Here is a 26,117-nt window from a genome sequence, read left to right on the forward strand (position 1 = left end):
TTTGCGAAGGCTCAGAGGTGATTTCCTAGGACCTGGTCGAGGGTCGGTTCATCCTAGGCCTGTTCACTTAACCTGCTGTCACTGCACGGCCACTAGGGATAAAGCAACATCGGAGGAAAATCCACACATGCGCCAGAACGATCTGTTTGAATACAGGGACCGGCTTCGAGGAAAATGCGCCAGAACGATCTGTTTGAATACAGGGACCGGCTTCGAGGAAAACGGGGAGAATAAACACACAGAGCAGTGGACAGCTTAGAGGATGCCAACTGGTAGGCTTCGAAAGCTCTTGCGAGAGTGTTTACAAACACTAAACAAGAGTTAGGCAGGAAAAGGGGCGCCTGGGTGGCTCAGTCGGTTGAGCGTCGGACTTCAGCTCACGGTTCATGAGTTCGAGCCCCGCGTCGGGCTCTGTGCTGACAGCTCGGAGCCTGGAGCCTGCTTCGAATTCCGGGTCTCCTTCTCTCTCTGCCCCTCCCCTGCTTGCGCGCGCGCGCTCTCTCTCTCTGTCTCTCTCAAAAATAAATAAAACATTAAAAAATGAATACAAACCAAGAAGTGTGTTAAGTAAAATGAAATCAAGGGTTGAGAAACGACAAAGAGAAGGCCAAGTTCTAGACTCCCCGGCAGCAGACTGGCAGACAGACAGGTGTCCTGATGTTGGCACCAGATGTCCCAGGCGTCTGTCCGGGAGTGTGAACTGGCCTAGCTTATGTAAGTCCACGGGGAGACCGAGTTCCCACCACGAGCTCGGCAGACTCGAGGAATGGGATGAGCCGACGTAGAAGAGGAGGGACGTGACATCATTTCTGAGTCAAACGCTTTGCTGGCTGACAAAATACCATAAAGTGGGTGGGTGGCTCATAAACAACGAATATTTATTTCTCACAGTTCCTGGGCTGGAAGTTTGAGGTCAAGGTGTCTGGTAAGGGCCCCTTCCTTCCTGGTTCATAGCTGCTGCCATTGCCCTGTGTCCTCACGTGGCCACAGGGCAGAAGGGTTGAAAGAGCTCTCTGCGTCTCTTTTATAAGGGCACTGATCCCACTCCTGAGGGCTCCACCCTTCGGACCTAATTGCTTTGCAAAGGTCCCACCTCTAAACACATCACCTGGGGCTTCAACATACGGATTCCGATAGATGAACTTGGGGGGGGGGAGGGGACACAAACATTCCAACCCCAGCACAAGGCTGTGCGTGTTTTACCTCCTCAGTCTCACACTCAGCAGTTGACCGGTGACCTGTGAACACAAAAAGGGTTATTGAGTGGGTGTGGGTTTTAAGCAACACTCATTGTGATGATGATAAGTCCCCTTGTAACGTCCTTAAATCAGCTTTACTCTGGCTCTTACATACTTCTGATAATCTAGGAGTTCTCAAACAGAATTTCTGGGGCCAAACTAAAGAAAAAAAAAAATCTCAAGCAGGCAGGATGTGCCTTGATCCTCCTCGTAAGGCATCGGGGAGTCATGTTAAGCTTTTGCAACCACAAAAATCGATAATACTGTTAACACGTGCTTTCCTATTGTACGAGTATTCTAGCAAGTAAATTCCAGTTTTTTAATGTAAATATATATATATTTATTGTGACAAAATTGGTGACAAAATTGCCCACGAGATGAAAATGAACCCAAGACTTAAGAATGAAATACGGGGTGGCGGGGGGGCACCCGGGTGGCTCAGCTGGTTAAACGTCCAACTCTTGGTTTCCGCTCAGGTCATGATCTCACTCGCTGTTCATGGGGTTGATAAACCCATAAATAAACTTTGGGGGGAAAAGGAATGAAAACATTGACACGTCACAAGCCACTGAAAAGACGTGAGGCATGAGCCCTTAAGCCCGCAATAACAGAGCTTTGAAATACATCAAGCAAAAAAAAAAAAAAAAAATTTAAGTTCTTAATACTCCAGATACTAGGAAATTCACATTTCTCCCCTCAGAAATCAAGAGATCAGGTAGGTGGAAAAGGCAGTAACGCCAAAGCGTTCACTGAACATGATTTTGACCTAAATCAGGTGTTTGGGGCTGCTCAGAGCCCCACCATGGCCCCCCAGGGGGAATGAGCCCTCTGGAGAGGGAGGTGCCCGTAGGCCAGGTGGCGCGGGGGCCTCAGAAAGGACGGCTGCTTGTGGAGAGAAGGAGAAAACTTAGCCACCAGGGAAAGTGTCCTGCATCCCTCCCCGCCCGGCGCCCTAGGCTGGTCAGCTCTGCTTTCTCGGCCACGGCCACCCACGGGGCTTTACAGAGGTGAGGCGAGGGGAGCGCAGCGGCCATCCAGGCGCTTGCTGTTTGCGGTCAGGGAGAGATACCAGGGGCACCTCCTCGCTGCTCTACCCCCGTGGATCACGGGCCCCTCTCACTCTGCAGCAGACTGGGGTGTGACCTCGGGTCTGCGGTTCCTCTCCCGCCCCTCCTCTTTTCAGGGCACCAGAGGCCCTAGCACAGAGCACCGAGGTATGTGGTTTTGTCACCTGTACGGCCTCCGGTGAGTCATTACACCACGGGAGCTCCCCTTCCTCTGCTGCATAGGGGGATAAAAGCGCCTGGCGAATCAATAGGGAGGGATGTGACACGGGGGACACAGGCCAGAACACGGGAAGCGGTGCCAGCCCCGTAAGTGGTGGCGTGGTTGGTGCCGCGAGGCCAGTGCGGCCAGGGCGGGGGAGGGAAGGTCCCGAGCGTCTGGCCGAAGACGTGGCGGAGGCCAAGGACCCTGTGCCCAGGAGCAGTGCGGAGCCGAGCCCCAAGGGCAAGGCGTGGAGGAGTCAGCCACACCCCAGGACAAGCCCAGAACCTGGGCTTGGCTGCGGCCGTCTTCTCTTCCTCGAGTGTCTGAGGACTCTGACCCCAAGAGCCAGCCGCGGAAGTGGTGGCTGGGACATACCATGTCGCCGGCCCTCGCCGCCAGCCTGCTCTCCCTCCTCTCCGTGGCTCTGCAGGGGAGCCCCCCTGCTCTCCCACCCAACTTCTCCCTGGTGAACGCCAGCGTGACAGGCCTGGATTCAGGTAGGACGAATACCGGGGTGCCGAGAGGAGGGGCAGGGGCAGCCGATGTGTGATCCCCGCCCCGCGCCTTCTAGCCTGTGCGGGGCAGTTCCTCCAAGGAGCCCAGACGCGGGGAGGGGGAGGGGGAGGGGACCCTCATTCAGCCACCCCAGACCTCAGCGTCCGCCCGCACTGAGCCGCGTTCGGGCTGTCCCAGGAGCCGAGCGTGGCCAAGCCATTTAGGGCCCCCGCTCCTGCTTCCCCCAGCTCAGCTGCGGGGCACCGCCCCGAGTCCTCCCCTGGAGCACGGGGTCCTACGTCACAAAGAATTGCACCTCGTGTGGCCTGAGGAGAAGGGACCGGGTGCCAACCCCTGAGCAGCAGGGATACATGAGGGCGGGTCTGCAGGGCCAGGGGAGCCCAGAGGGGACCACGCATAAGTGGCCCATGGACTCACCCCACAGTGTGCGGACGCCCGCACGTGTCAGGCCGCATCGTGTCGGGGCAGAATGCCCAGCCGGGCCAGTGGCCGTGGCAGGTCAGCCTGAGGGAGCACGGACAGCACGTGTGCGGGGGCTCCCTGATCACCGAGGCCTGGGTGCTGACTGCAGCCCACTGCTTCGACCAGTGAGTATCTTTGGGGGGGCACAGGCGTGTGCCGGGGTGGCCGGGACCTGCCCTTCCCCTCCCTTCTCCGTGTGATCCACAGCCTTCTGCCCATCTGGAGACAGGCGGAGGAGGGTCGTCACTTATCCACCCAGGATGGTCCCTGTCCTCAAGGCTGGGCACTGGCGGGGGGGTGGGGGGGGGAGGGAGGGAGGAGACAGACCGTCCGGCCCTCCCATCGTCCACCCGCCAAGAAATGATTCGCTTCCCAGAAACCAAAGGCCCCCACACGGAAACATCCCTTGAGAGGCCAAGGCCTCAAGTGCACCGCTCACTAGCTGGGCAGCATTTGGGCAGGTGACCACCTCCTGGGCCTGGGGTACAGTCGCCAGAGGGGGGCGTGGGTGTCCGGCAGGGGTGGTCCCAGGATTGGGCGGGGCACTTCTCATTTCTGGCACGCGCACAGCTCGCAAAGCCGTCTATCTGTAGCATCAGGACCCTCAACTCAAGATCGTCCCCGGTCCCCGCCCATGGGACCCTGGCACAGCCCTCACCCCCCCCCCACCCCGACTCTCCCATCTCCAGGAAGCAGCCCCTGTCCGCCTACTTCGTGCTGCTGGGTTCCATCTCCTCCTACCCCCAGGCCGGGGAGCCCCAGGAGCTCCGCGCGGTGGCCCAGTTCATCAAGCACCCCGAGTACTGGGAGGAGAACAACAGAGCCGACGTCGCCCTGGTGCGGCTGGCCGCACCTGTCACCTTCACTGACCTCATCCTTCCAGTCTGCCTCCCCAAACCCGGAGACTCTCTGGGTCACGGCACCTGGTGTTGGGTCACCGGCTGGGGGAACGTCGCCACAAATCTACGTAAGGACACCCTGAGCGTGTGGCAGGTGTTGGGTGGGGACCAATGCTGACGGGGCCTAGGGCCTCCCCCCTCCCCAGGGCTGGCCGCACCCGCCACCACACTCATACAGGACGAACGTGGAGCCCGCACACGGCAGAGGGGAGCCACTGAAATGCTGCCATGAATGAGCAGCCTGCCGCCCCAGACCCTCCGTCAGGCTCCCCGGTCTGCCCTCCCAGCACCCCGTAACCAAAGGACTAACGCCAGGCCCCGGCAGAGCTCTGGAATGCTGGCCCGGGCTGGGGCCCGGAACATTCTGACTGCCCAGTGCCGATGTCCCTTATATGTCTGCAGAATTTACACACGACCCCTGCCCTCGTGGCATGGGACCCAGGGCCTGCTCTCCTGGCCTCAGTCCTGGCTGGGTGACCTCCACCAGCCCCGCTGGGCTGTGGCTTCCCCCCCTTGGACAAGTAGAGCTTCCAGGGCTAACCTCGCGGGGTTAACGTGAGGGTTACACGGAGTGATGCATTTCGGGAGCTCCCGGCAGGGCCTGGCAAGAGTGAATTCTCGATACGTGGTGGGCCAGCAGCCATCACCACCGTCAGCGCCATGCTGAAATGTCACCTTGTCCTTGGCCGCCATAACAGACTACCACAAACCGGGGGGGGGGGGGGGTTAAAACAACAGAAATGTTGTTCTCTCACAGTTCAGGAGGCCACGGTCTGACGTCAAGATGCTGGCAGGGCCGGGCTTCCTCTGAAGGCTCCAGGGAAGGAGCCTTCCCGCTCCTTCCAGCTTCTGGTGGTTCTGGGACATGCTTGGAGTTCCTTGGCTCATGGCCACATCCCCCGGGGACCCGCCTCCACCTTCCCACGGCCTCTGCTCTGTGTGCTCCCCTTTTCTGTCTCACCTTGATCCCGCATGACTTCATCTCAACTGATCGATCTGCAAAGCCCTTATTTCCACAGAAGGTCACCTTCTGAGGTGCTGTGCGGACACGAATTTTAAGTTTATTTATGTATCGAGAGACAGAGCAGAAGAGCGTGCCTAAGTGGGGGAGAGGCAGAGAGAGGGAGAGAGAGGGAGAGAGAGCATCCCAAGCAGGCTCCGCACCGTCCCCACGAGATCGCGACCTGACCCGAGGTCGAGTCGGGCGCTCGATCTGCTGAGCCACCCAGGCGCCCCAGACATGAATTTTTCAGAGGCCACACTCAACCCGCTTTTGACCTGAGCGTTGGGGGGCCAAGAAGAGAAGGGTCATTTGGTGGAAGCGACTTGACCACACTCTCTGGCCAGGGTCTCGGCTCTTGCCCCGCACCCCACAGTGCGTCCAGCTTACCCCGCCGCCCGGGCCTGGGGAGGGAGGCCAACGCCGCCGGGGAGGGCTCCCCACCCCTGACATGCGCTGCCAGAGGGAGGGGGGCAGCGGCTCTTCCTGCCAGGCTTTCCCGGACACAAACGCAGGTCCCCGCTCCTCGAGAAGCAGAAGAGTGACAGGCAGAAATGACAAGCAGCGGCTGAGAGCCAGGAGGCGGTCACCTCCCTTCTGAGCTCTGCTCTGTTCCCCCCCCCCCCCCCCGCCCCGCAGCGCTCCCTCCACCCTTCACCCTGCAGGAGCTGTACCTGCCCCTCATTGACACCCAGACCTGTAACCACTACTATCTGGAGAATTCCGGCACCGTCAGCCCGGGGCCCGTCATCCTCCAGGACATGCTCTGTGCCGGCTTCGAGAGTGGCCAGAAGGACGCCTGCGGGGTGAGCAAGCCACCCCCCTGCGGGGGCCGGGGTCTCCCACTCCCCATCACCCCCGAGGACTCCCAGGGCGGAGGAGGGCAACGTCGTTTGAAATACCAGGGTCGGGCGCCCCGGGGGGCTCAGTGGGTTGAGTGTCCGACTCTTGATTTCGGCTCAGGTCATGATCCCAGTCGTGGGATCGAGCCCCGCATCGGGCTCTGCGCTGACATCATGGAACCTGCTTGGGATTCTACCTCTCCCTCTCTCTCTCTCTCCTCCCCCCCGCCCCCCACTCCTCCCCTGCTCGTGCTCGTTCTCTCTCTCTCAAATACATACATACCGAGGGCAATTTAAAAAGGAAAAAAAAAAGTTCCTGGACCGGGTCTTGCTTTAAATATCCCGCCAATATTATCAGAACGTGAAATACTTGCAAACACACTTAAACAAATCGTGACCGTATTTTCTCTCCCTAAAGCCTTTTCTTTTTGGGCCAGAAATGTCTTTTTTCTCTCCAAAAAAAATAACACTCGGGGCCTTTGAGCAACTTGTCCTCAGGGGCAACATCACTTCTGGTCTGGGTTGCTTTGGTCTTTCCTTGTCTGCTTTCATTATTATTATTTTTTTTTTTTTACTGTTTATTTATTTTGAGAGAGAGCACAAGCACAAGTCGGGGAGGGCAGAGAGAGAGGGGGACACAGAATCCGGGCTCTGAGCTGTCAGCACAGAGCCCCACGCGGGGCTGGAACTCACAAACTGCCAGATCGTGACCTGAGCCAAAGTCGGACGCTTCACCGACTGAGCCACCTGGGCGTCCCCTCCTTGTCTGCTTTTATAAGCAAAACACACTTTATCTCACGTGCCCCCTTAGTATTATCACAGACTTTTTCGTCAAAAACCAAGCAACTTTGTTAGCGACACAGAAGTGCTCCTCAGAGCCCCTTCTCTGAAATGCAGTTTTCTTTAGAGAATATGGTGTTCCATCCGCCAGGGGTTTCACCCCTAATTCCCAGACCTCTGCCGCCTTCCAGAAACACCCAGCCCACCGACCCTCCCCGCACTAGACCTAGCCGGCAGTGTGGAAGGGAGGTTGGTGGGCCTGGCGAGGCCCCTGGGAACTTCCTCCCGTGAGCAGCCCAGCCCCTCTGGCCCTACCCTTCTGGACTCCTCTTCCTCTCTAGGGTGACTCCGGAGGGCCTCTGGTCTGCGACATTGGTGGAGTCTGGACCCAGGCAGGCATAGTGAGCTGGGGACATGACTGCGCCCTCCCGAAAAGGCCGGGGGTGTACATCAACGTCAGCATCTACACCGCGTGGATTGTCAACACCATCCAGGGCTCAGCGCCGGACGCCAGAAACTTCTCTCCGATCCCTGCCGGGATCTTCTTCCCTGGCATGTTGCTGGTTCTGTATCTGCTGGGGGACACGCTCGTCTCCCTGGGCCTCGCCTGACCGGCCGCCCACCCTCTGTCCTCAGGGACCCTCTCTGGCCTCTGTCCCTCAGGAAGCCACCCCATACCCACATCTCCCCGACTTCAGACCCCGTGGCCCGTGGCCCGGCCCCACCTTTCGAGCATCCCCCATGGGCTTCGAGCTTCCCTTGCCCGCCCTGCCAGCCTGTGAGCCCCTGGGGACAGAGCCCGGTCTCCCCACTCCTCACCCACCAGTCACATCTGAGTCCCAGGGTGCACCCACGCCCCGGGGGCTCCTGTGATGGGTCTCTGGGGCTCTCGGAACTGGGGTTCGCAGCGCCCCCCCCCCCCCCCCGTGCTGGGTTGGTGGCTTTGCAGGCCTGTCGATGTGAGAGGCAATAAAGACAAGCCGGCAGAAGGATGGGTGACCTGCCCCGTGCCTCAAGGCCCCAGAAGGATGTCTTTTAATGCACTTCCTGTTTGTGGGAGCTTTACCCCCAGGGTGTCACCACAAGCTCACGGCAGCCCTCAGAGGTCCGCGTTACTAATGTCCCCACTTTTCTCAGACAGGGAAACCGAGGACTTCAAGCTCCAGGGCTTGCCCAAGCCCGCTCGCTCTCGCAGCCCCGTCCCCAGGCTCAGTGGGGTCATGGCAGGGCTGGGGGTGCATCCACGTCACCCCAAGTATGAACATCAGAGCCAGGCTGAGCTCTCCGCCCGGCTCTCGCCCTCCTTCCCCAGCCTGTCTCTCCAGGGGCCGCGTGTGAGCCGGCAGCTGGAGGAGGCGACACAGGGCTGGGACCTGAGGCCGGGGTGCGAGTGACCGGACGCCCCCGCAGTTTACAACCAGGGCAGGGGATGGGAGGAGACGAGCGCAGGCTGGGCCCCTTCCAGCGGGACCCTCCGCCTCCGTCCCGGGCGTCCCCACCCCGGCCCACGGGCAGCCGAGGGGTCACCTCCGGCAGGGGCTCCCTCCCCACAGGCAGCATGCTGAGAACCCTTCCCCCTCTGGCCCCCCCACCCCGCCCCTCCAGGGCTTCCTCCGCAGCATCCCCTGTCCTTGCTGCCGCGCTCCTCCGAACCCCGCAGCCCCCTCTGGAGCCTTCTCTGGACGCACAGGGCCTGTATGTCTCCGTCAGGGTTGTCTCTCGATGGCCAGAGAGCCAGGGAGGTACTCCCAGCGCCAGCCCCGGGGCCCAGCCGGGATGGCCACAGCTGGGTGGGATGCGGGAGCTGTGGCCAAGGACGGCCCCGAGCCCCCAGCCCCAGGCAGAAGAGTGGGCCTCCCGCCTGGCAGCCGGCCCTGGGGGAACGGAGCCCGAGCTGGAACCCCAGTAGCATCCGGCATCCACGCCAGAGCCACGGGCTCACCCCCGAGGTCATCGCTATGCGCGCCACGCACCCACGGCCGCGTGCCAGCTGGAACAGCGTGCCGGGTGGCCCGCCAGGCACGCCAGGGGCGAGTGCGAGCCCCTCCTGCACGTGTGACCACAGACGTGGACTCTGGCTGCCGCCGCCCGCCTTCTCCAGGCTGCTTCTGGGGCCGGCGCCTGGGGGAGTGGGGGGGAGGCGAGGCAGCAAGGATAGGGAGAAGGAGAGGACGACAGGGACCTCCAGGACCCCCCTGGGCTTTGCACACCCTGCCTCTGTATCCCAAAGGGCAGACATCCCCCACGGAGCGTGGAGGGGCCACTCCCGGGCCACTGGCCTCCCCCTGGCGCCCCCCCGCCCCCGCAGCACTCCTCCTGGGCCAGGAGACCCGGAGGTCCCTCTAGGACGGCGACAACAGGGACCCCCTCCACCCTGGGAGAGGCTCTGCCAACCTGCATCCCCTCTTCTCCGTCTACCTTGTCTCCTTCCACCCCTCCCTTTACTGCTCCATCACCCCTTAGGTTCCACAGACACCAAGCCTGCCCCTCATGGGCCCGGGAGGCAGCCAATGGGCAGATGCACACGCGACAAACCAGATGGCCGTGGACGCTTCAAAGGGCTGGGAAGGAAGCGCGGCTTGCAGTGAAACAGCCCTCCAAGGGGGAGGAGGCAGCAAGCTCGCTGTAGACGGGAAGCCAGCAGAGAAAGCTTCGCTGAGGGGTGACGTTAGCACCGAGCCCGGCCGTGAGGGAGCCTGCCGTGCACCTCTCTGGGACCTGGGACAGGAGTCTGCGGGGAGAGGCGACCCCCGGGCTGGAGGCAGCCCGGGGTTCGCTAGGGGAGGGGACCGGCAAGGGGTGGGGCTGTCGCGCACTGGGAGAGCCGGGATGGTTTTGGCAAGACCTGGGGCCGCAGCCTTCCCTCGGGGTGCAGTGGACAAGGGGCTGCCTGGGGTCCCTGTAAGGCGCCAGAAGGCAGTCGCCGGCCCTGTGACTCGGGCCATGTGGCACACTTGGCCCCAACCGCAGGGAGCTCCCAGGAGATTGGCCAGTTACAAGTGCTGTGGTGCCAAGGGCCACAGAGGGGAACCGTTTAGGGAACTCCGCCCCCGTGCCAGGGACCCGGTCCCGTTCTGTCCCTGAGCCCGTCTGCTGGAGCCCGTGCCCGCAGCCCCCACTCTGCAGCTGACTTGCGGGAGACACCCCCGTGTGTGAAGTCAAGGAGGCGTGCCGACAGGCCAGCTTCACCCTCTGGAGGAGGTTTCATGTCACCCAGCACCCCGGGTGTCACCAGCGTCTCTCTCAGGGTGCCCTGGATCCAGGACACCGCGGGGAACCCTCTCTCCTGTGCCACCTGCTCCTGATCCCTTGGGCGCTCACCAGGCCCAGGCCCAGCTGAGCGTGTTGTGGGGCCAGGCCCCAGAGCGGGGCTCCCACAGGGGGGACGCCTAGTCCAGGCTGGCTCCCCTGACTGGAGGGACCCCAGAAGCCAGTGCTGGGAAACTCATCATTTTGTGAATCCCACCACACCCCTGATAGTGCTTAGGACACAGACGGGGGCACCAGGAAGGCACAGCCTCCCAGAACCTCGCTTAGGAGAGTCACTGGTCACGGGGACACTGGGAGATAGATAGCCTAGGGGTGTCTCTCTCATTTGGGCCATTTTGTTCCCCCAAGGACCTGGGCAGGAAAGAAAGTTTGTGAAAGGAGTTTCAACTTCCAAGATTTAAATTGGAGGAGGTGGGGAAGGGGGGAGAGAAGAAGGTGGGGAGGAGGAGGAGGGGGGGGGGCGGGAGCCTGCCACCAGGGGGCAGCCAGGCTTGGCAGGGACTAGCCTGCCTGTGGGCTCAGGTGGGGAAGAGACCCGAGCCCATCACTTCCCCGAGTCTTCTCCAAGAAGGGAAAACACGAATCTTCTCTTCCTGGCTCTGCCCAATACCGCCAGGCCCCCAGCGGGCGCTCGGTGAGGACTTGCTCTCACGGGGGTGCTGGTGGGGACCGGCCTTGGCCCTTCCCCGAAGAAGCGCTGGGTGGAGGAAAGGGGGCAAGGAGCCGGGCAGACAAGAACCGTTTGGGGGCACGGTGTGGTTGGGGTACCCAGCTCGAAGCCCTCGGACCCGGACCGGTCCCGCTGGGGGCGGGGGGGTGGGGGGAGCGTCGCGGGCGTTCCCTGTCCCCCCCCCCCCCCCCGGGGGCGCCCCGAGCGGGCGGAAGCAGAGGGGGCGCCGCGAGGCGGCAGAGGCGGCCATGGGCGCGCGCGTCCGGGCGCTGCTGCTGGCGCAGCTGTTGGTGCGAGCGGGGCTCCGGGGACAGGGTGAGCTGAGGCGGGGGCTGCGGGCCGCCCCAGGGGTGGTGGGGGACGGCCGGGGCGCGTGCAGACCGCGGGGAGCTCACCTGGCCGCCCGCCATCCCCCCTCCGGGCCCCCCAGGCGTTCAGGATCTGGACCAGCCGTTTCCAGGTAAGGCGCCCGGGACGCGCGCCTCCCCGCGCAGGGCACCTGAGCCGGAGCGCAAGGGGCGCCTCATCTTGTCCTCTCCCCGCCCAGGTTTCGAGAACTCGTCGTTGCTCACGTGTAACTGCCGGGCCCCGGGGAGGGGGGGGCGGGGTGGGAGGGGCGGCGCCCGCGCGCCACGTGGGGAGGGGCGCGAGGTCCCCCGGTCCCTGGGCGGCGCGGCCCCGACGCGCGCGTTTTCGCAGGGGCCCCTCGCGTTGGCTCGCGCGGGCCGGTGGGGCGGCCGGGGTCGTGCGGCTCAGCCGCGTGCCCGTGCGTCCGTCCCAGGGCCCTGCGGCCGCCGAACCGTTTCGACGACGCGCGTGGTGGGCGGCAAGGACTCGGAGCTGGGGCGCTGGCCGTGGCAGGGCAGCCTGCGCTTGTGGGGCGCCCACCACTGCGGCGCCAGCCTGCTCAACCGCCGCTGGGTGCTGTCGGCCGCGCACTGCTTTGGAAAGTGAGTCGGGGGGCGGGCGGCCCTGCGAACCGGGGTTGGGGGGCCGCGTCGTCCGGGCCCGACGCGTGCGGATTCAGCTCTCTTATGCTCCCGAGCCCCGGGCCCCGCTGCAGCCACGTGAGAAAACCCTGTTCCGTCTTTTCCAGAACGTTCTTTACAGCATTCCCGTGCCCTTTTGTGTCGTGTTCTTTTCTGTCTTCTCCCCGAATGGCAGCACCAGCCGCCCCCTCCTCATCCCACCTCCCCCGGTGCAGGTGCAGGTGCACCACGGGGCGGACCGGGGTGGGTGAGCTCTGGGCACAGAGCCTGGCCTGCGGCAACAGTGGTGACGGGAAGTGTCTGGTCGCGAGCATCGATTCATTCCTTTTTAGGGCGGCTGTGGGAGGCGGCCCCCTGGCTGAGGTGACCACACCTCAGGCGGAGGCAGGCTGCCGCCCCCAGGCCCGAAGACCTCAGGTGGGCTCAGGGCCCCTCCCTCCTGTAAAGACCCCTGACCGCCCGCTCCTCCCCTGCCAGGCACACTGATCCCTTTGAGTGGTCCGTGCAGTTTGGCGAGCTGTCTGCCTCACCGTCCGTCTGGAACCTGGAGGCCTACCACAACCGATACCAGGTGGAGGAGATCATTTTGAACCCCATGTATCTGGGGGCGTCATCCTCTGACATCGCCCTGCTGAAGCTGTCCTCCTCCGTCACCTACAATAAGTACATCCACCCCGTCTGTGTTGCGGCCTCTTCCTCTGAGTTCCAGAACCAGACTGACTGCTGGGTGACGGGCTGGGGGAACATCGGAGAAGATCAAGGTGAGGCTGGGGGCGGGGGGGGGGGGCAGGGGGGCTGCGGGCTCCGCCGTCTGTTCCGTCCACAGCGGCTTCAGCAGCCCCCACCTGGGTCTCTGTGCAGCTGGGTCCCTCCTGGGGGCTGCCCAGCAGTGCCTGCCCCCCCCCCCCGCCCCCGTGCCAGGGCAGGACCTCCTGTCCCTACACCCCGTTCCCTCTGCCTTCCAGAGACTGTGAGCCCGACGCCACAGTGAGAGGGAGGCCACCTGGGCCCAGGCCCGCGCTCCGCACCCAGCCTGCAAGGGCGTCGGGGGTGGCAGAGGTCGCGTTAGAAAGGCCTCAGTGGTTATGTGTGCGTTCTTTCCGCTCAGCACGGGTGCCCACCCAGCCCCCAGCCATCCCGCCTCCCCGCTTTGGCTCTTCCGTACCTTCTGCACCTACCTGCCTTGCCACCCTGTCTCCTTGCCTGGAGTCCTGAGCCCGTTGTCCGTCTTTTCAACGTCAAAGCATCTCCTTTCTCTGACTCCCCACTAAACCTGTGGGGGGTGGTCCTTGGGCCAGCATGAAGCGTCACCCGTGCACCTCTGCCCCGAGGTGCCCTGGGTCCTGAGCGCCACACACAGGGCCTGGCTCCTATGCCCGGGCGGCCCCCTATGCTCGTCCCTGGCCTGGCCCCTTCCGGCAGCACCCCTCCCTCAGCAGCGATGGCAGAGAAGGCTCCTCGAGGGCGCGCCGCGTGCCGGCACTGTTCTGGGCTCTGGACCCTGAGGACCGAGCAGGGTGAGGTCTCTCTTCTGGGCCTTACCTGCGAACGAGGCGGGGCCATTTTTATACCTGCTTTATCGATGAGGAAAGGGAGAGACGGACAGAAGTGGCCGTAAGGTCCCAGAAGGAGTCAGTGGAGAAGCCGGGGCTCACTGGCCGAGAGAACAACGTGTCCTCGAGGTCACACGTCGGGGATCGGCAGGGCGGAGAGAGAAACCCGCGCCGGTCCTGCCTTCCTTTAGAGTTGGGGTCCTGTCCCTTCCCTACAAGGGACTGGAGAGAGTGTCCCCTTGCTCCCTCTGCTCCCCCTGCAGATCTCTCCTGCCCCAAAGGGCTGAGTGGGTGTGAACCAAGGGGCTCGGCCACCAGACTCCCTGGCCCGAGGCTGACGGGTAGTCAGGGCCGGCCCCAGGCTCCCGCCTCCTTCTAGAAGGTAGGAGGGGACTCTGGCCGCCACCCCCCTTGCCTGCTGGGAGGCTTAGCTCTCCCTCCTTCAGGCTGGGAGACCCCAGGCCAGGCATCTCCTCCCCCTGTGCCTGGGCCTCCTCATCTGCAGAACAAGGCGAAACGGTTCCCAGCACAGAGGGTGGTTCTGAAATTTAAAGAGGTTCCTACCTGAGGGCTCAGCAGAGTGCCTGGCGGACCGGAGGCTCCACCTACACGTTAACCGTGGTATCCTCGTGAGGTCCTCGGACGGATCAGCCGGTGGCTCGGGCCCACGCTGAGGAATCGGACAGATTTGGGTTCACGATGGGCTCTGACGCTTCCCTGGCGCTTTGCTGGGGGTGGGAGGGGCAGCCCTCCCCGCCGAGTCTTTCCTTCCCTGAGGGTGGGTCCCCATCAGGCTGCGCCCTAGGAGGGCCACGGGGGCCCCAAGAAAGGCCTGACGGGCAGCTGAGCACAGTGACCCTAACCCTGCTCGCCTGTGTCGGCCCCTCCCCACCGGCTCGGGGGCCGCTTGCCATCCGCACGCGCCCGCAGGGAAGCCGGGCCTCGGCGATGAGCTGCGGCAGCGGGTCCGTCCCCCACGACGTGCCGGGTGCTGCTGGCCCCAGGGACCCTCGTCCCTCCCCCCTCCCCCGTGGCCTGTGCCGTCTGTCCCAAGCAGATGCAGAAGAGAGGCTCAGGGTGCCGTCTTTCTTTGTCCCCTCGACCCCTGGGCAGTGCTGCCAGCCCCCTACCTCCTCCAGGAAGTACAGGTCGGCATCATCAACACCACCATGTGTAACTACCTGTACACACAGCCCCTGGTCCGCTACGACATCTGGGGGGACGTGGTGTGCGCCGGCGATTCCCAAGGAGGCAAGGATTCCTGCTTCGTGAGTGTCCCTCTCCACCCCAGCCCCAAGCCCGAGGGCGGCCCGCGCCTCATTTGGTCCGTGTGTCAACCCCAGAGGGTAGAGACCAGTGCCCCACTTCGCAGAGGCAGAAACTGAGGCTTGTTGACTTCCGGGGTGGGGGGGAGGAAGTGCACCCGGTCTGCCCGGCTCCAAGCCCCTCCTGCTGTCCCTCCCGTCTCCACTGGCCCTCGGGAGCCCCCCCCCCACTCCCCGCCAAGCCTGGCTCACCCGCGCCGCTCCCCAGGGTGACTCGGGTGGCCCCTTGGCCTGCGAAAAGAGAGATGTGTGGATTCAGGTTGGCATCGTGAGCTGGGGATCGGGCTGCGGTAGCCCCAACCGGCCCGGGGTCTACACCAACGTCAGTAGGCACTTCAACTGGATCCGGACGCTGATGGCCCGCGGCGCCCCCAGGCCAGTCCCCTCTCGGCTGCTCCTGCCCCTCGCTGTGCTCTGGGCCGGGCTCCCGCAGCCGGCCTGAGCCCAGCGGAGTCCTGAGAGCTGGGGCCATCTGCTGAGCCAGGCCCCGTCCCCCACCTCGTCCCTTTTCTAATAAACTCCTTAGCGTGTTGGAACCGATGCCTCGCAGAGCATTCTGTGGCCCCGGGTGGCTCCCCGGACACCCTCACGGTCCCCCCGGGATCCAGTCCTTCACTCCTAAATCTCGCTCCAGCTGTCTGCGCCACTCGGGTTTGGGTGACGAACCACGGAGCCCTCTCTGGTTGGTTCAATCGGAAAGATAGTTTATGGGAGGACGTTAGTCACCCCCGGATCGCTGGGGGCCAGGAAGACCGGAGCGGGGTGCAGCGGGGGGAGCATCCCGAGCCCCCCGGTGCTCATGCCGGTGCGACCCTCCACCCAGACGCCAGACGCCTCCAGTCCTCCCTCTGTCCCCGAAAGGCCGACCCGGGACCAGGACTGGGGTGCGGGAAGTTTACTTGGGAGGTGACGCCGGGAGGCCCCAGTGAGGAGCAGGGAAACCGAGGCAGGGAGGGAAGCAGCCCGATGACGTTTGCCCAAACGAGGGGGTTCCCGCCGAGGGCAGCGGAGGCAGAGTCCTGCTGGAGCGGAGAAGCCGCAGGGACACGGCTCGGCCTCCCCTCAAAGCAAACCCCCTCGCTCACCCGACATCCCGGGAGGAAGGCTGGAAGGGGGCCCTGGTTCCCCCAATAGGGAGAGTGGGCGCACCAGACCGAAGTCTTCCCACCAGGCGGAGAGGCCCCCCTCCCCTCCCTGTCGACTCACTCGGGGCCACCACGGCCTCTGATGGGTCTCCCTGTTTCTTTTTCCTCCCTCCCTCCCTCCCTCCCTCCATCGCAGCGGGAGGGGTTCGAGTCCACAGGCGGCAAGGCAAGCAGACGGTGGAAACTCACTGTGGCTCCCCGCTGCTCCTGGGCCCGTGGCCAGGCTGGGCCCCCCACCCCTGCAGGGACCTGGCCGTCTCCCGCCACCCCTCACCCCTCCACTCACACTGTTAAGTGGCACCCGTGAGACCAGCTCTTGTCTGCCTCAGGGTCCTTGCAGATGCTGTTCCCTTTGTCTAGAATGTTCCCTCCTTTGCCTGGTGGCCGCCTGCTCTTCCTCCGGACCTCCCTTGCGACGTCGCCCCTTCCGCTCTGTCACCCTGCTCGTCACGCCCCTTACGGTCCTTCGTGCCACCTCTCAGTGTGTCGCTAGGAGCTTTGCGGTCCTTCGGTGGGCGGTCCTAAAGCCCGTGGTGGCCCAGCAACGACGGTGCAGCCACGCGCCTTCGTGGTGGAGACACTCCGTGACCCCTCTGGGAATCAGTGACAGGCTCCGAGAGGTCTGGCCATGGCCTCCCGCCTCCCCGTCCTGCGGTGCAGGTGATGCCGGACGGGTCCGGGCCGGGGTGGGAGTGAGCCCTGGGGGACCATCCGCGCTGGGCCCCGGGGTCACCACGGGGCAGCTCTGGGTCCCCGGTTCACTCTACAGAGTCCAGTGCCCTCAATCTCCTGAGATGGTGTGTGGACAAGTGACGTTTCTTCAGGCTTACGGAAGAGACTCCACAGATGCAGACTCAGGCCACCTGCTTCCAACCGAACCGCCGTTCCTGCGCCGCTTTTTAAGGACAAACGTCAGGGCCGCCGCTTGCGACCGTGCCGGGATTCTGGAGCGCGGCGCTCGCAGGAGGTGCCGCGGGGTCTCCGAGATCTGAGGAAGAGTTATTTAGGTTTTTGAACTCTAGACCCAGCGAACAAGCGAGGAGGGGCAGCACGACGTCCTTCTCGGACAGGAAGGCTCCCCGGTGGTCGCCCGCCTTCCTCCCCGAGGAACGTACCTGTCGTGGCCAAGAGCACAGAGCCCCTGCTCGTCTGCATCCCCGGCTCTGGAAACTGAGGACGTCACTTTCGTGGTGAAAGACACTGCAGATGAGCCAAGGACGGGACATGGGGAGGTCATCCCGGATGGCCCAGGTGGGACCGGTGTCATCACAAGGTCCTTAAACCGGAAGGGGTCAGGAGAGAGAGTGCAGTGAGGCCACGTGAGGAGATTGTGCGACAGAAGGGACGCGAGAAAGACTTAAGAGGTGGAAGGCAGTGGAAATGGGGCGTGGAAGTCACGTGTCTTCGTCCTGGAAAGCGACGAAGGACAATCAGGAGCGCCAGGGGTGAGGGCAGCAAACCCAAGGTCCCAAATCAGCCGGTGTGTGCTCCAGCTCGTAGCCGCGCGGCGGCCGGAGGCAGCGTTTGTCTCGCGGCCACTCTGTGCCCGGCGGCGGGGGTGAGGACGGCACCCAGTGCCTTCACACCTGCGCTCCCCTCCGCACCGCCGGGGGAGCGAACCCGGCTAGTGAGTGAAGCAGTGAGGACAACGCCAGGCATCGGCTGTCATCGTCGTCACCTGTCACCACCAGCCTCCTCCCCATCAGCACCGGGTGGCCCGAGGACGCCAGCTCCCAGCCCGAGAGGCCCCGGCGTGAGACCCTGGCCACGGGCCTCCTCCGCGCCACGTGCCCCGCAGCTGTGGCTTCTCACGCGTTTTCCACGGACTCTTGTTTCCAAAGGCTGTTAATAGACGTTGCTTGTAAAGCGATCTCGTGCCCACAGACTTCTGGGAGAGTGAACTTCGCTTAGTCGTAGGACCTTTCTAGGACTCTGGTGGGGGTCAAATGCATCAGAAATCTGTAAGAGGGTGTGGGAGAGGCAGGAGAGAAGCATCAAAGGAAAAGACTTCCAAAGGGAAGGGCTGGAGAAGGCGCAAGGCCTTAGGACATGTCTACACAGCTGAACGCCCTGCGGCCGGTAAGGAGCGCCTAGAGCCATTAACGTTGTCCAGGGCCGGACCCTCCTTCACACCTGACCCTTCCTAGTGTTATAGAAACCGGTGAGCTCGGAACCCAACCTTGAAAAGCTAAACCATTAGATTGATTCACACGCTTGCGGAGCTGACTTGACGCACGCAGTTTTTAGCAATTATCCTAATAAAAAGAAGCTTCGTTCTGGAGTCCGGGCCTCATTCCCGCTCGAGTATGAGGACCTTCGCCTAACTGCATTTTTGTTTGCGGACTCATATTTTGCAACTCCGGCCATACTCCCTGCAGCCAGAGCGGGGCTCCTGACAGGCTCACCGGGTGAAGCGTCTGACTCTTGATTTTGGCTCAGGTCATGATCTCATGGTGCGTGGGTTCGAACCGCGGGTCCAGCTCTGCACTGACAGCATGGAGCCTGCTTGGGATTCTCTCTCCCTTTCTGCTCCTCCCCCTTGGATGCCGCCCCCCCCCCCAAGTAAATAAATAAACATTAAAGAAAGAAAGAAACCTGCACGAGGATATGCAGTGGGCAGTGTTCCCGAAGTGAACTGAGGGTTCCCGTGGAACCCTCGACTGGGGAGATTCACCAGAGACGTGTGAGAAGCTGCCCCGTGTCTCTGGGCCCAGCTGGGTCCGGGCAGTCCCGCCCTCCGCCCCCTCCTGTAGGATCCCCGGATCAGGTGGCTTCTGGTCTTTCAGCTCCTGTCTCCGCCGTGTGCCCTCTCCGCCACAAGGGGGCACCTGGCGAGCTGCGGCCGCCCCGTCCACACCGCCTGGCGCTCCCTGCAGGGGAGGGAGTGCTGCTTCCTCGTTGGATGTTTGCTCACCGAGCAGGCCCACGGAAATGCAGGGGACCTCAGGTGCCTGAAACACAGTTTGCACACACTTGTTTCCGTGGGAGGAGGACCCCGGCCCCCTGCCTCCCGTTGCCGTGCGCCCCATTCCGTGTCCAGCCTGAGCAGCCTCTGTGTCGGACCCCTCCTCTCCGTCCCCAGGAAGTCTGTCCCTGCCCCGTCCGAAGGCCAGGTGCAAAGCCTCGCACACAGGGCATCTGCCCACAGAGCAGGCTGGTTTCCTGTGCAGGAGCCGAGGTCGGTCGGGAGATTGAAGATGTGTCACACGCTGCCCGGGGCTGCTGGTTCCCGCCTGACAAACGCCGCTGCCGGGACGGCCGTTTACCATCACGGGCCAAGTGGCTCTGTGATTACGGAACCAGACTTGTTTGTGAAAAGAGCTCTGGGGCGCTTGAGTGGCTCAGTCCGTTAAGCGTCCGACTCTTGGTTGCGGCTCCGGCCGTGACCTCATGGTTGCTGAGTTCGAGCCCTGCATCAGCCGTGTCCGGGCAGAGCCTGCCTGGGATTTTCTCTCCCTCTCTCTGCCCCTTCCCCGCTATCTCTCTCTCTGAAATAAATACGTGAGGTTAAAAAAGAATAAAACAGCACCTCCATGTAAATCTTTATAAATCTCGGTGCACCCTCCTAATCGTTTCTTAGGCTAACTTTTCCATGGGTGCTTTGGTCACACGGGCTTCCTGTTTTCAAAGGTTTCTAAACCACGAGAAAGACTCCAACACAGTAAGAGGGGCCTATTTCCTACAGTGTTTTTGACACTGAGGGCTTCCACTTCTATGGCCTTGGTAAGCTTATAGGTTAAAAAAAAAAAATCCCAGTTTTTAAAAATGTTATCATTTTGTTTTTGTAGGAGTGGTCCAGTCTTTCCCAAAGAAATCAAAGCCATACAAAGGACAGGGGAGAAATCGAAAAAGGTCCTAAACCCCATCCTCTGGAAATAGCCGTTTTTCTGATTGAACACTGTTCCAGAAGTCTGTTTGGAAAGGCAGGTTCAAGGGCAGGCAGGAGGAAGCATAGGTAGGGTGGGGCCGGGCGGGGACCTGGACACACACATGTGCCTGCTCCCCCCAGACACCTCCAGACTCCAGAGAACGGCAAGATGTTTACAAAGAGAATAATTCTCTGAGAGAGTTGCGCCCCAGCTCTACGGCAGGGGCCTCTCACCGGAGAGAGGCAGATGGGGTTGGGTGGATGGGGGCCAGGGTCTCAGGGGGCCTGGGGATGGGGTTCTGGCCGCTTGCACGTGGGGGGCAGTGGGTCTGGGGTTCAGGAGAGGCTCCCAGGTAGGCCTCAGGCTGACCAGTTGATGCCCTGTAATGGGTTAGATTGTGGCCCCCCAAAAGGATATGTCCGCTCAGGACAACTGATGTGACCGTATCGGGAATGGGGCCTTTCTTTGCAGACGTGATCAAGGTAGAGATCTTGGGATTATCTTGGGTAGAAAGCAGTTTAAGAGCTGTCCTCTCAGGAGAGAGAAAAAGAGAAGTCACACACGGGGGAACGGCACCCGTGGGGCGGGGGGAGAGATGAGCTCCGGGGGGGCAGCTAGGAGCCAAGAGGCGCCCGCCACCAACTGGGAGAAGCAGGGAACGTTCTGCAGAGACTTCGGGCTGCGCGCGGCGGCCAGCAGATGCCTGGATGCCGGACCCCGGCCTCCGGCGCCGGGACAGGATCCGTTTCTGTTGTCTTGAGCCACCAGACGTGGTCATTTGTTAGGACACTCGGGAAGCCGGTGTTGTCCCTCCCAATTTTGTTCCTCACGTCCTCGTTAGTCCAAAGGTGGTTCACTTTTGTAACTTTGACACGACGGTGCAAAAACAATAACATGGTAATTGGCCGAGTGCGAGTACGTCAGGTGTCGGCTGTGAAACTCTTTCAACTTTGTAACAGGCTCCAATATTTGCGAAGTAAAATGTTGGGGAGAATGTCTGCTGACTTTATACTTGGAAGACTCTAGCTTGCCTGGGTCCACTCGGACCCCCTGCCCTTGGTGGAGAGCCATGGTCTTGGGAAGCTCCCGGCCCTCCCGTGGGTGCGGTGTCGATGGCATCCGCTCGCTATCGGGAGGTGGCCCCCCAGCCCAGAGACGCCCCCCGGGGCTCCTGCCCTCGGCAGCCCACACAGGGAGGGCTTGACCATCCTTGGGAAGGAGACGAGCGCGTGATTCAAAAAGCAGTTTGATGTGGCCCCGGCACCTGATACCGAAAGGGACAGGGGGCGCCATCTGACCCAGTCCTCAGGAACACAGATTGCTGAGACCTGCACACTGTCCTCTTCTGCCTCACGACCTCATGCAGGGGCATCCGTTAGGGGCCCGTCCACAGAGCAAGAGACGGAGGCTCGGAGTGGTAGCACACAGGCAGCAGAGAGCAGGCTCAGAACGTGGGCGGGTCGGAAGCTCGGGCAGCAGCGACGCCCCGGGGCCGGCAGCGTGCTGAGCCCACAAGGTCAGCGGTGCCATCAGCGGGAAGGGCCCCCGGGAAGGAGGTCAGGAGAGCAGTGGGGGAGGGGTGCCAGCCCCAGGTAGCCCCAGGTAGATGCCGACCAGGGCTGTGGACTGCGTGTGCGTGTCCCCATTCATGTGCGGAAGCCTTCACCCTCAGCGCGATGGCCCTTGGAGGCGAGGCCCGAGGGAGGTGACGTGCTGTTTGTCACAGCAGCCGCAGCCGACCGATACGCCGGGTCACGCACACGTGTGCCAGGACGGCCTCGGGGAATCGGAACCTGGATGTCCTGCCCCCCCTGGAGTTGACGCTTGGGGATGGTCCGTCTTTTTCTCTGCACTCGCACTAGTGCGATTTTAATCCCATAAAAGATGAGACAAACGTGCGCTCGGGTGTCCCGGCGTTCCACCAAAACCGCTCAGCTTCTCCTGGCAGAGTGGAAAAAAATGCTCAGCTCGGAGTGTGGCATCAGCGGGCATTGGGGCCTTCTCGTCCTCTGTGCCTCAGGCTGCGGGCACAGAGCGGCGCCCCCCAGCCCCGCACCAGAGGGCCGGGAGATCTGACTCAACCTCCCACTCCCACCCCTGCTGAAAGAAGTCCCCGTGTCCCGCTCCTGGCAGGCTGAGGTCACTGCCTTGCAAATGCCCCCACCCCCAGGGACAAAGGGCGTGTGTTCAGTCTCCCCAGGGCCGTGCTGGGCAGGTAGCTGAGGGGGCAGGGCTGACCTTCTGAAAGACGTGTGCATGAGTGTGTGTGTGTGTGTGTGTGTGTGTGTGTGTGCGCGGGCCGTGTGCAAACCCCGGTGCGTGGGGAGGACGCATCCGTATGCGAGCACACGTTCATGCACTCTGAACTCGCACCTCGCGTGCGCTTTCGGGCCTGTGCTGTCACCCCAGTTGTCTGGGCAGCGGCCGGCTCTTCTCCCAGCCCCCACCCCAGGTGGTGCTTCCCGGAGTTCCGGTCCACGCGGAGCCTCCTCTGGGAGCGAAGCCCAGCCAGCCTGGCACGTGAACTGGCAGCAAAACCTTCAACAGCGCCCAGCGGCTGTGGCAGGATCGGAACAGAGTCCCCTTTGTGTGGCCGCCAGGCCTTTCCTCCAGAGCTGTGCCTGCCGGACGCCCGGGCCTATTGTGCCCCCGGCCGCCCCCCCGGCAGGTTCTGGGGGCCTGTGGACGGGCTCAGCTGCCCGTGCCCTCCGCCCCCCCCCGTCTGTGGGCCTGACTGCCCCTGGGAGCGGCGAGAGCATTGGGAGGATGGGTCCCAAGGGGCCTCCCGAGGGAGACGGGTGCAGGGCCGCAAGGAAGGGCCAAGGCCAGAGCAGAGAGGGGCTCTGAAGGCGGGTTGTGAATGGCTGTGGACGAGGCTGCCTCTGCTCCAGGGCGGGCAACGGGGACCCACCCGGGATCGGCTGACTTGGTGGGTGAAGGGCCCGAGATCGCACGTGTTAGGTTTTCCGGGTCACAAAGTCTCTGTCGCAACTGCTCGGCTCTGCTGCTGTGGGGTGACAGCAGCCCCAGACGATACACAAATGAATGGCCTTGGCTGTGTGCTCCTAACGTTATCTGCGGGCAACGGCACTGGAATGCCGTAGAATTTTCGCGTGCTACTCTTCGTTTCAATGCTTTTCTAAGCATTTAAAAATGTAGAAAGCGCTCTAGCTCATGGGTCGCGCTAAAACAGGCGGGGCGGGGGTGCTGGATGGGGCCTGTGGGCCTCAGTCCTCGAACCCCTGGCCCAGACACCTGCTGTGCTTGCGGAGGTGCCGGGTAGACGGGGCCCCGCCCCCACCCTCCAGCACCGCCATCCCAGCGATCCCAGTGAGGTGAGCGGCCCTTCCAGAGCGGGTCAGCGCACACGCGAGGCCATTCTTCGCACCCCTTTTCTTGTGACCTACTGGGGCCTTCCCCAACACCCTGCTTTCTACCGAGCCTGGTTCCTGGGGCCGAGGAGCAGTGCCGCGGGAGCGGCCCCATTCCTTCTTCGTGCCCGTGTAGAACTCCACCGCTGACGACACCGTCCCGTCTGTGATTCGTCACCAAAGGCACCAGCGTGTTTTTCCTGATATTCTGCAATTTCAAAGGAGGCGGCCCAGAACCACCCCGTATGCCTGGCGGTACGCGTGAGTCTTTGGGCCCCTGCACAGACATCAGATGGCACAATCGTGGCACTCGGGTGACGGGAGGTCCCCGGACGGGATGCCGGGAAGCAGGGAAGCCGAGATTTGGACGCCGTGTGGCTCCAGTGCCCCCTCCCGAGTTGATGACCGCGACCCGGTGGTTTTTCTCGAAGGGTAGAGGCCCTGACAGCCTCAGCTCCAACCCGTCACAGGGAGCCTGGACCGGTGGCAGCAGCAGGGGCCTCAGAACCCCAGCCCCGGATAAGTACCGTCAGCTCCCGGCTAAGCCTGACCCCGGCCTGACCCCAGCGGCCGTCGGGGGCACTGGCCTAGAGAACCGCCCTCTCCCCGATCCGTGCCTGAGTCCGTCACCTCTGCCGTCCGGTCCGCCCGAGGCCCCTTGAGGCCAGCCCGTCCCAGCCACACACGTTCCCTGCACAAAGCCAACACCGGCGCTGTTTGCCAGGTGACAGGCCGTGGAGGGCCAGCCCCTGGGGTCTCTCCCACCTGGCACCAGGCACACAGCCCAGCTCTCCGAGGGTCACAGGGAGCTCAGCCTGAGCTCGGGGAAGCCCAGGGGACCGCAGGCTCCACGCGGGCCTGGATAAGGTCCTGAGCCGGGTTGTGCACCACGCAGGGACCCCCGGGCCCCAGGGAGCTTCTGTGGGCTTCCAGATGGCAGCTCCCCCATGGGGTGGACACCTTTCTGGCCCAGCTGGGGAGGGCTCTCAGCAAAGCGCCCCACGTCTGAAGTGCAGCTCTAGTCTACGTGCTGGGGAGAGAGACCCAGAAGCGACAGACAAAACCTGTCACTGCCCCGTCTTGTTTGTGTAGGCCGCGGGGCCGAGACAATAAACACAGCGTGTCCGGAAGGCTCCTGCAGAATGGCTCTGGGATTCCCCCAGGAAGAGCCCCCACCGCCCAGCTCCTTCTTCCCCCCTGGTGGCCCTTGTTCCTTCCTTCTGGACGGGGGCCCACAGGGACGGGGAGGGTATATAGGGCCAGGCGGAGTGTCCAGGAGCAAGACTCCGCAGGACCGGGACTGGGCCACAGGACTCTCCCCGCCAGGTAAGGCTGTGTTTGCGCCCCACGACGGGGCCTGGCCGGGCCGGACGGGGCCCCTCTCCGAGTCCTTCTCTTCTCTCCAGGAGCCTTGGGACTCACCTTCCAGAAGCCATGCTGCTGAGGCTGACACTCGCCCTCCTGTGGAGCACCTGCTGGGCAACGCGTAAGTCTGGCGGGTGTGCGCCCTCTGGTCCCAGCGGCCACCCTCGCCCGCGCGCTCCGGGAGGCCCCGGGTCTGGGCCCGGCCCTGACCGCAGACTGACTCTAGTGTCAGGACCCTGCCGTGTCCCTGCACGGCGGCACCCGGTCCGGGGCAGGGATAAGCCACATATTAGCGTCTGGGTTTTTCCTCTCCCTGACCCCGTCCCTTCATCCATCTAGAGATGTACGGGAGGGGAGGAGGCCAATACTTCAGCACACCCAGAGACCATGAATATGAAATCACCGGAATCCGGGTGGCCGTAGGTCCCTTGGGCATACTGAAGAGGTGAGTAGGAGCAGGGCCACGGAGCCCTATCACCACGGCCTCGGGACCCTGGGGAGAGGGCTTAGCACCTCTTCCCCTTGTGCCTTCGCTGGGTCTGCACGTACAGTCCTGGGGAGGGCGGCCAGCACCGTAGGGGACAGAGTGTGGGCAGGGCAGGGGGGAGGAGGCGTGGGGGGTCAGGGACTCACTCTCCCAGGGGAGTGAGGGAGTCACCTGCTTCTCTGACCTGTGACCTGGTCTGCTCAGTATCTGGGGCTCAGAAGGTGCAAGCTGGGCCCGGGGACAGCTCCCCACTGTGAGCAGTGACAGCAGGGGGCACCGCCCGAGTGGCACTGTGTTCCAAGCTCCCCTTACCAACGGTCTCAGGGACTTCCCCCCCCCCACCCCCCGAACCACTCCCACTTTGCAGGTGAGGACACAGGCCCAGAGAGGCCGGGTGATGAGCCCAAGATCACAGAGCCCGAAAGCATCAGGGCAGGGGTCTGAGACCGGGACCTCTGTGTCAGGAGCCCAAATCCACGTGCGTGGGGACACGTACCTGTAGGGACAGGGCTGCTGTCCTTGGCAGGTGATAGAGCACCTGGGGAGTGCTGATTCAGCCTAGGTCTGGCCCTCCAACGCTTCCCTGTCTCCCAGCATCCAGGTGCGATATGGACCCTCCTGGACCACCGTGTCTGGTTGTCCGTCATCCGGAATTCCACAGGAATTCATCCTCTATCCGGGAGAGCGCATCGTAGGGATAACTGGCACCTACAAAATATATTTCCGGTCCCTGAACCTATACACAGATATAGGGCGCTATGCCACATTCGGGAAGGACGATGGCAACTACTTTTTCGTCTACCCCGACCAGTTCAAGAAAGTGCTCACAGGAATCTGTGGCCAGTGCAAGCTTTTAGGCATCACGGGCCTCTGCTTTGTGTGGGATTATCCTCTAGAGTTCTGGGACACGATCCGGCAAAACAGTACCTTACCAGAGAAATGAGTGTTCCTGGGTCCCAGGGGTGGGGCTTGGGTCAACCTGGGTCAATGTGGCTCGTGCTGGGCTGACGGCACTGAGGTAGCTGAGTCTGGACCCCAAATTTCAATCCACGAATAAATAAAGCTTC

General features: G+C 62.7%; 3 protein-coding genes across 10 annotated transcripts; all 3 read left to right on the forward strand.

The window, feature by feature from the left end:
* Positions 1-2,883: 2,883 nt before the first annotated feature.
* LOC132675397 (serine protease 27-like) lies at positions 2,884-7,905 on the forward strand. Its single transcript, XM_081791586.1, has 5 exons — positions 2,884-3,004; positions 3,448-3,610; positions 4,175-4,452; positions 6,024-6,190; positions 7,348-7,905. The coding sequence occupies exons 1-5, from the start codon at positions 2,884-2,886 to the stop codon at positions 7,615-7,617; spliced, it is 999 nt and encodes a 332-aa protein (XP_081647712.1). The 3' UTR covers positions 7,618-7,905.
* A 3,253-nt stretch (positions 7,906-11,158) lies between these two features.
* On the forward strand, positions 11,159-15,349 carry LOC132677870 (testisin-like). Of its 8 annotated transcripts, XM_081791739.1 has the most exons (7): positions 11,180-11,261; positions 11,377-11,406; positions 11,494-11,520; positions 11,728-11,896; positions 12,413-12,696; positions 14,602-14,756; positions 15,022-15,349. In XM_081791739.1, the coding sequence occupies exons 1-7, from the start codon at positions 11,195-11,197 to the stop codon at positions 15,253-15,255; spliced, it is 966 nt and encodes a 321-aa protein (XP_081647865.1). In that variant the 5' UTR covers positions 11,180-11,194; the 3' UTR covers positions 15,256-15,349. The 8 variants fall into 8 exon arrangements, with proteins under 8 accessions (XP_081647864.1, XP_081647865.1, XP_081647863.1 ...); XM_081791738.1 differs by lacking the exon at positions 11,377-11,406 and having other exon boundaries at positions 11,159-11,261; positions 11,407-11,520; XM_081791737.1 differs by having other exon boundaries at positions 11,377-11,520.
* Positions 15,350-24,155: 8,806 nt separating this feature from the next.
* On the forward strand, positions 24,156-26,117 carry ZG16B (zymogen granule protein 16B). The gene is made up of 4 exons (XM_060648202.3): positions 24,156-24,524; positions 24,605-24,684; positions 24,903-25,008; positions 25,645-26,117. Exons 2-4 carry the CDS (start codon positions 24,633-24,635, stop codon positions 25,991-25,993), a joined length of 507 nt encoding a protein of 168 aa, XP_060504185.2. The 5' UTR covers positions 24,156-24,524; positions 24,605-24,632; the 3' UTR covers positions 25,994-26,117.

Source organism: Panthera onca, chromosome E3, assembly GCF_046562875.1.
Source record: "Panthera onca isolate mPanOnc1 chromosome E3, mPanOnc1 haplotype 2, whole genome shotgun sequence".
Classification (NCBI taxonomy): Eukaryota; Metazoa; Chordata; class Mammalia; order Carnivora; family Felidae; genus Panthera; species Panthera onca.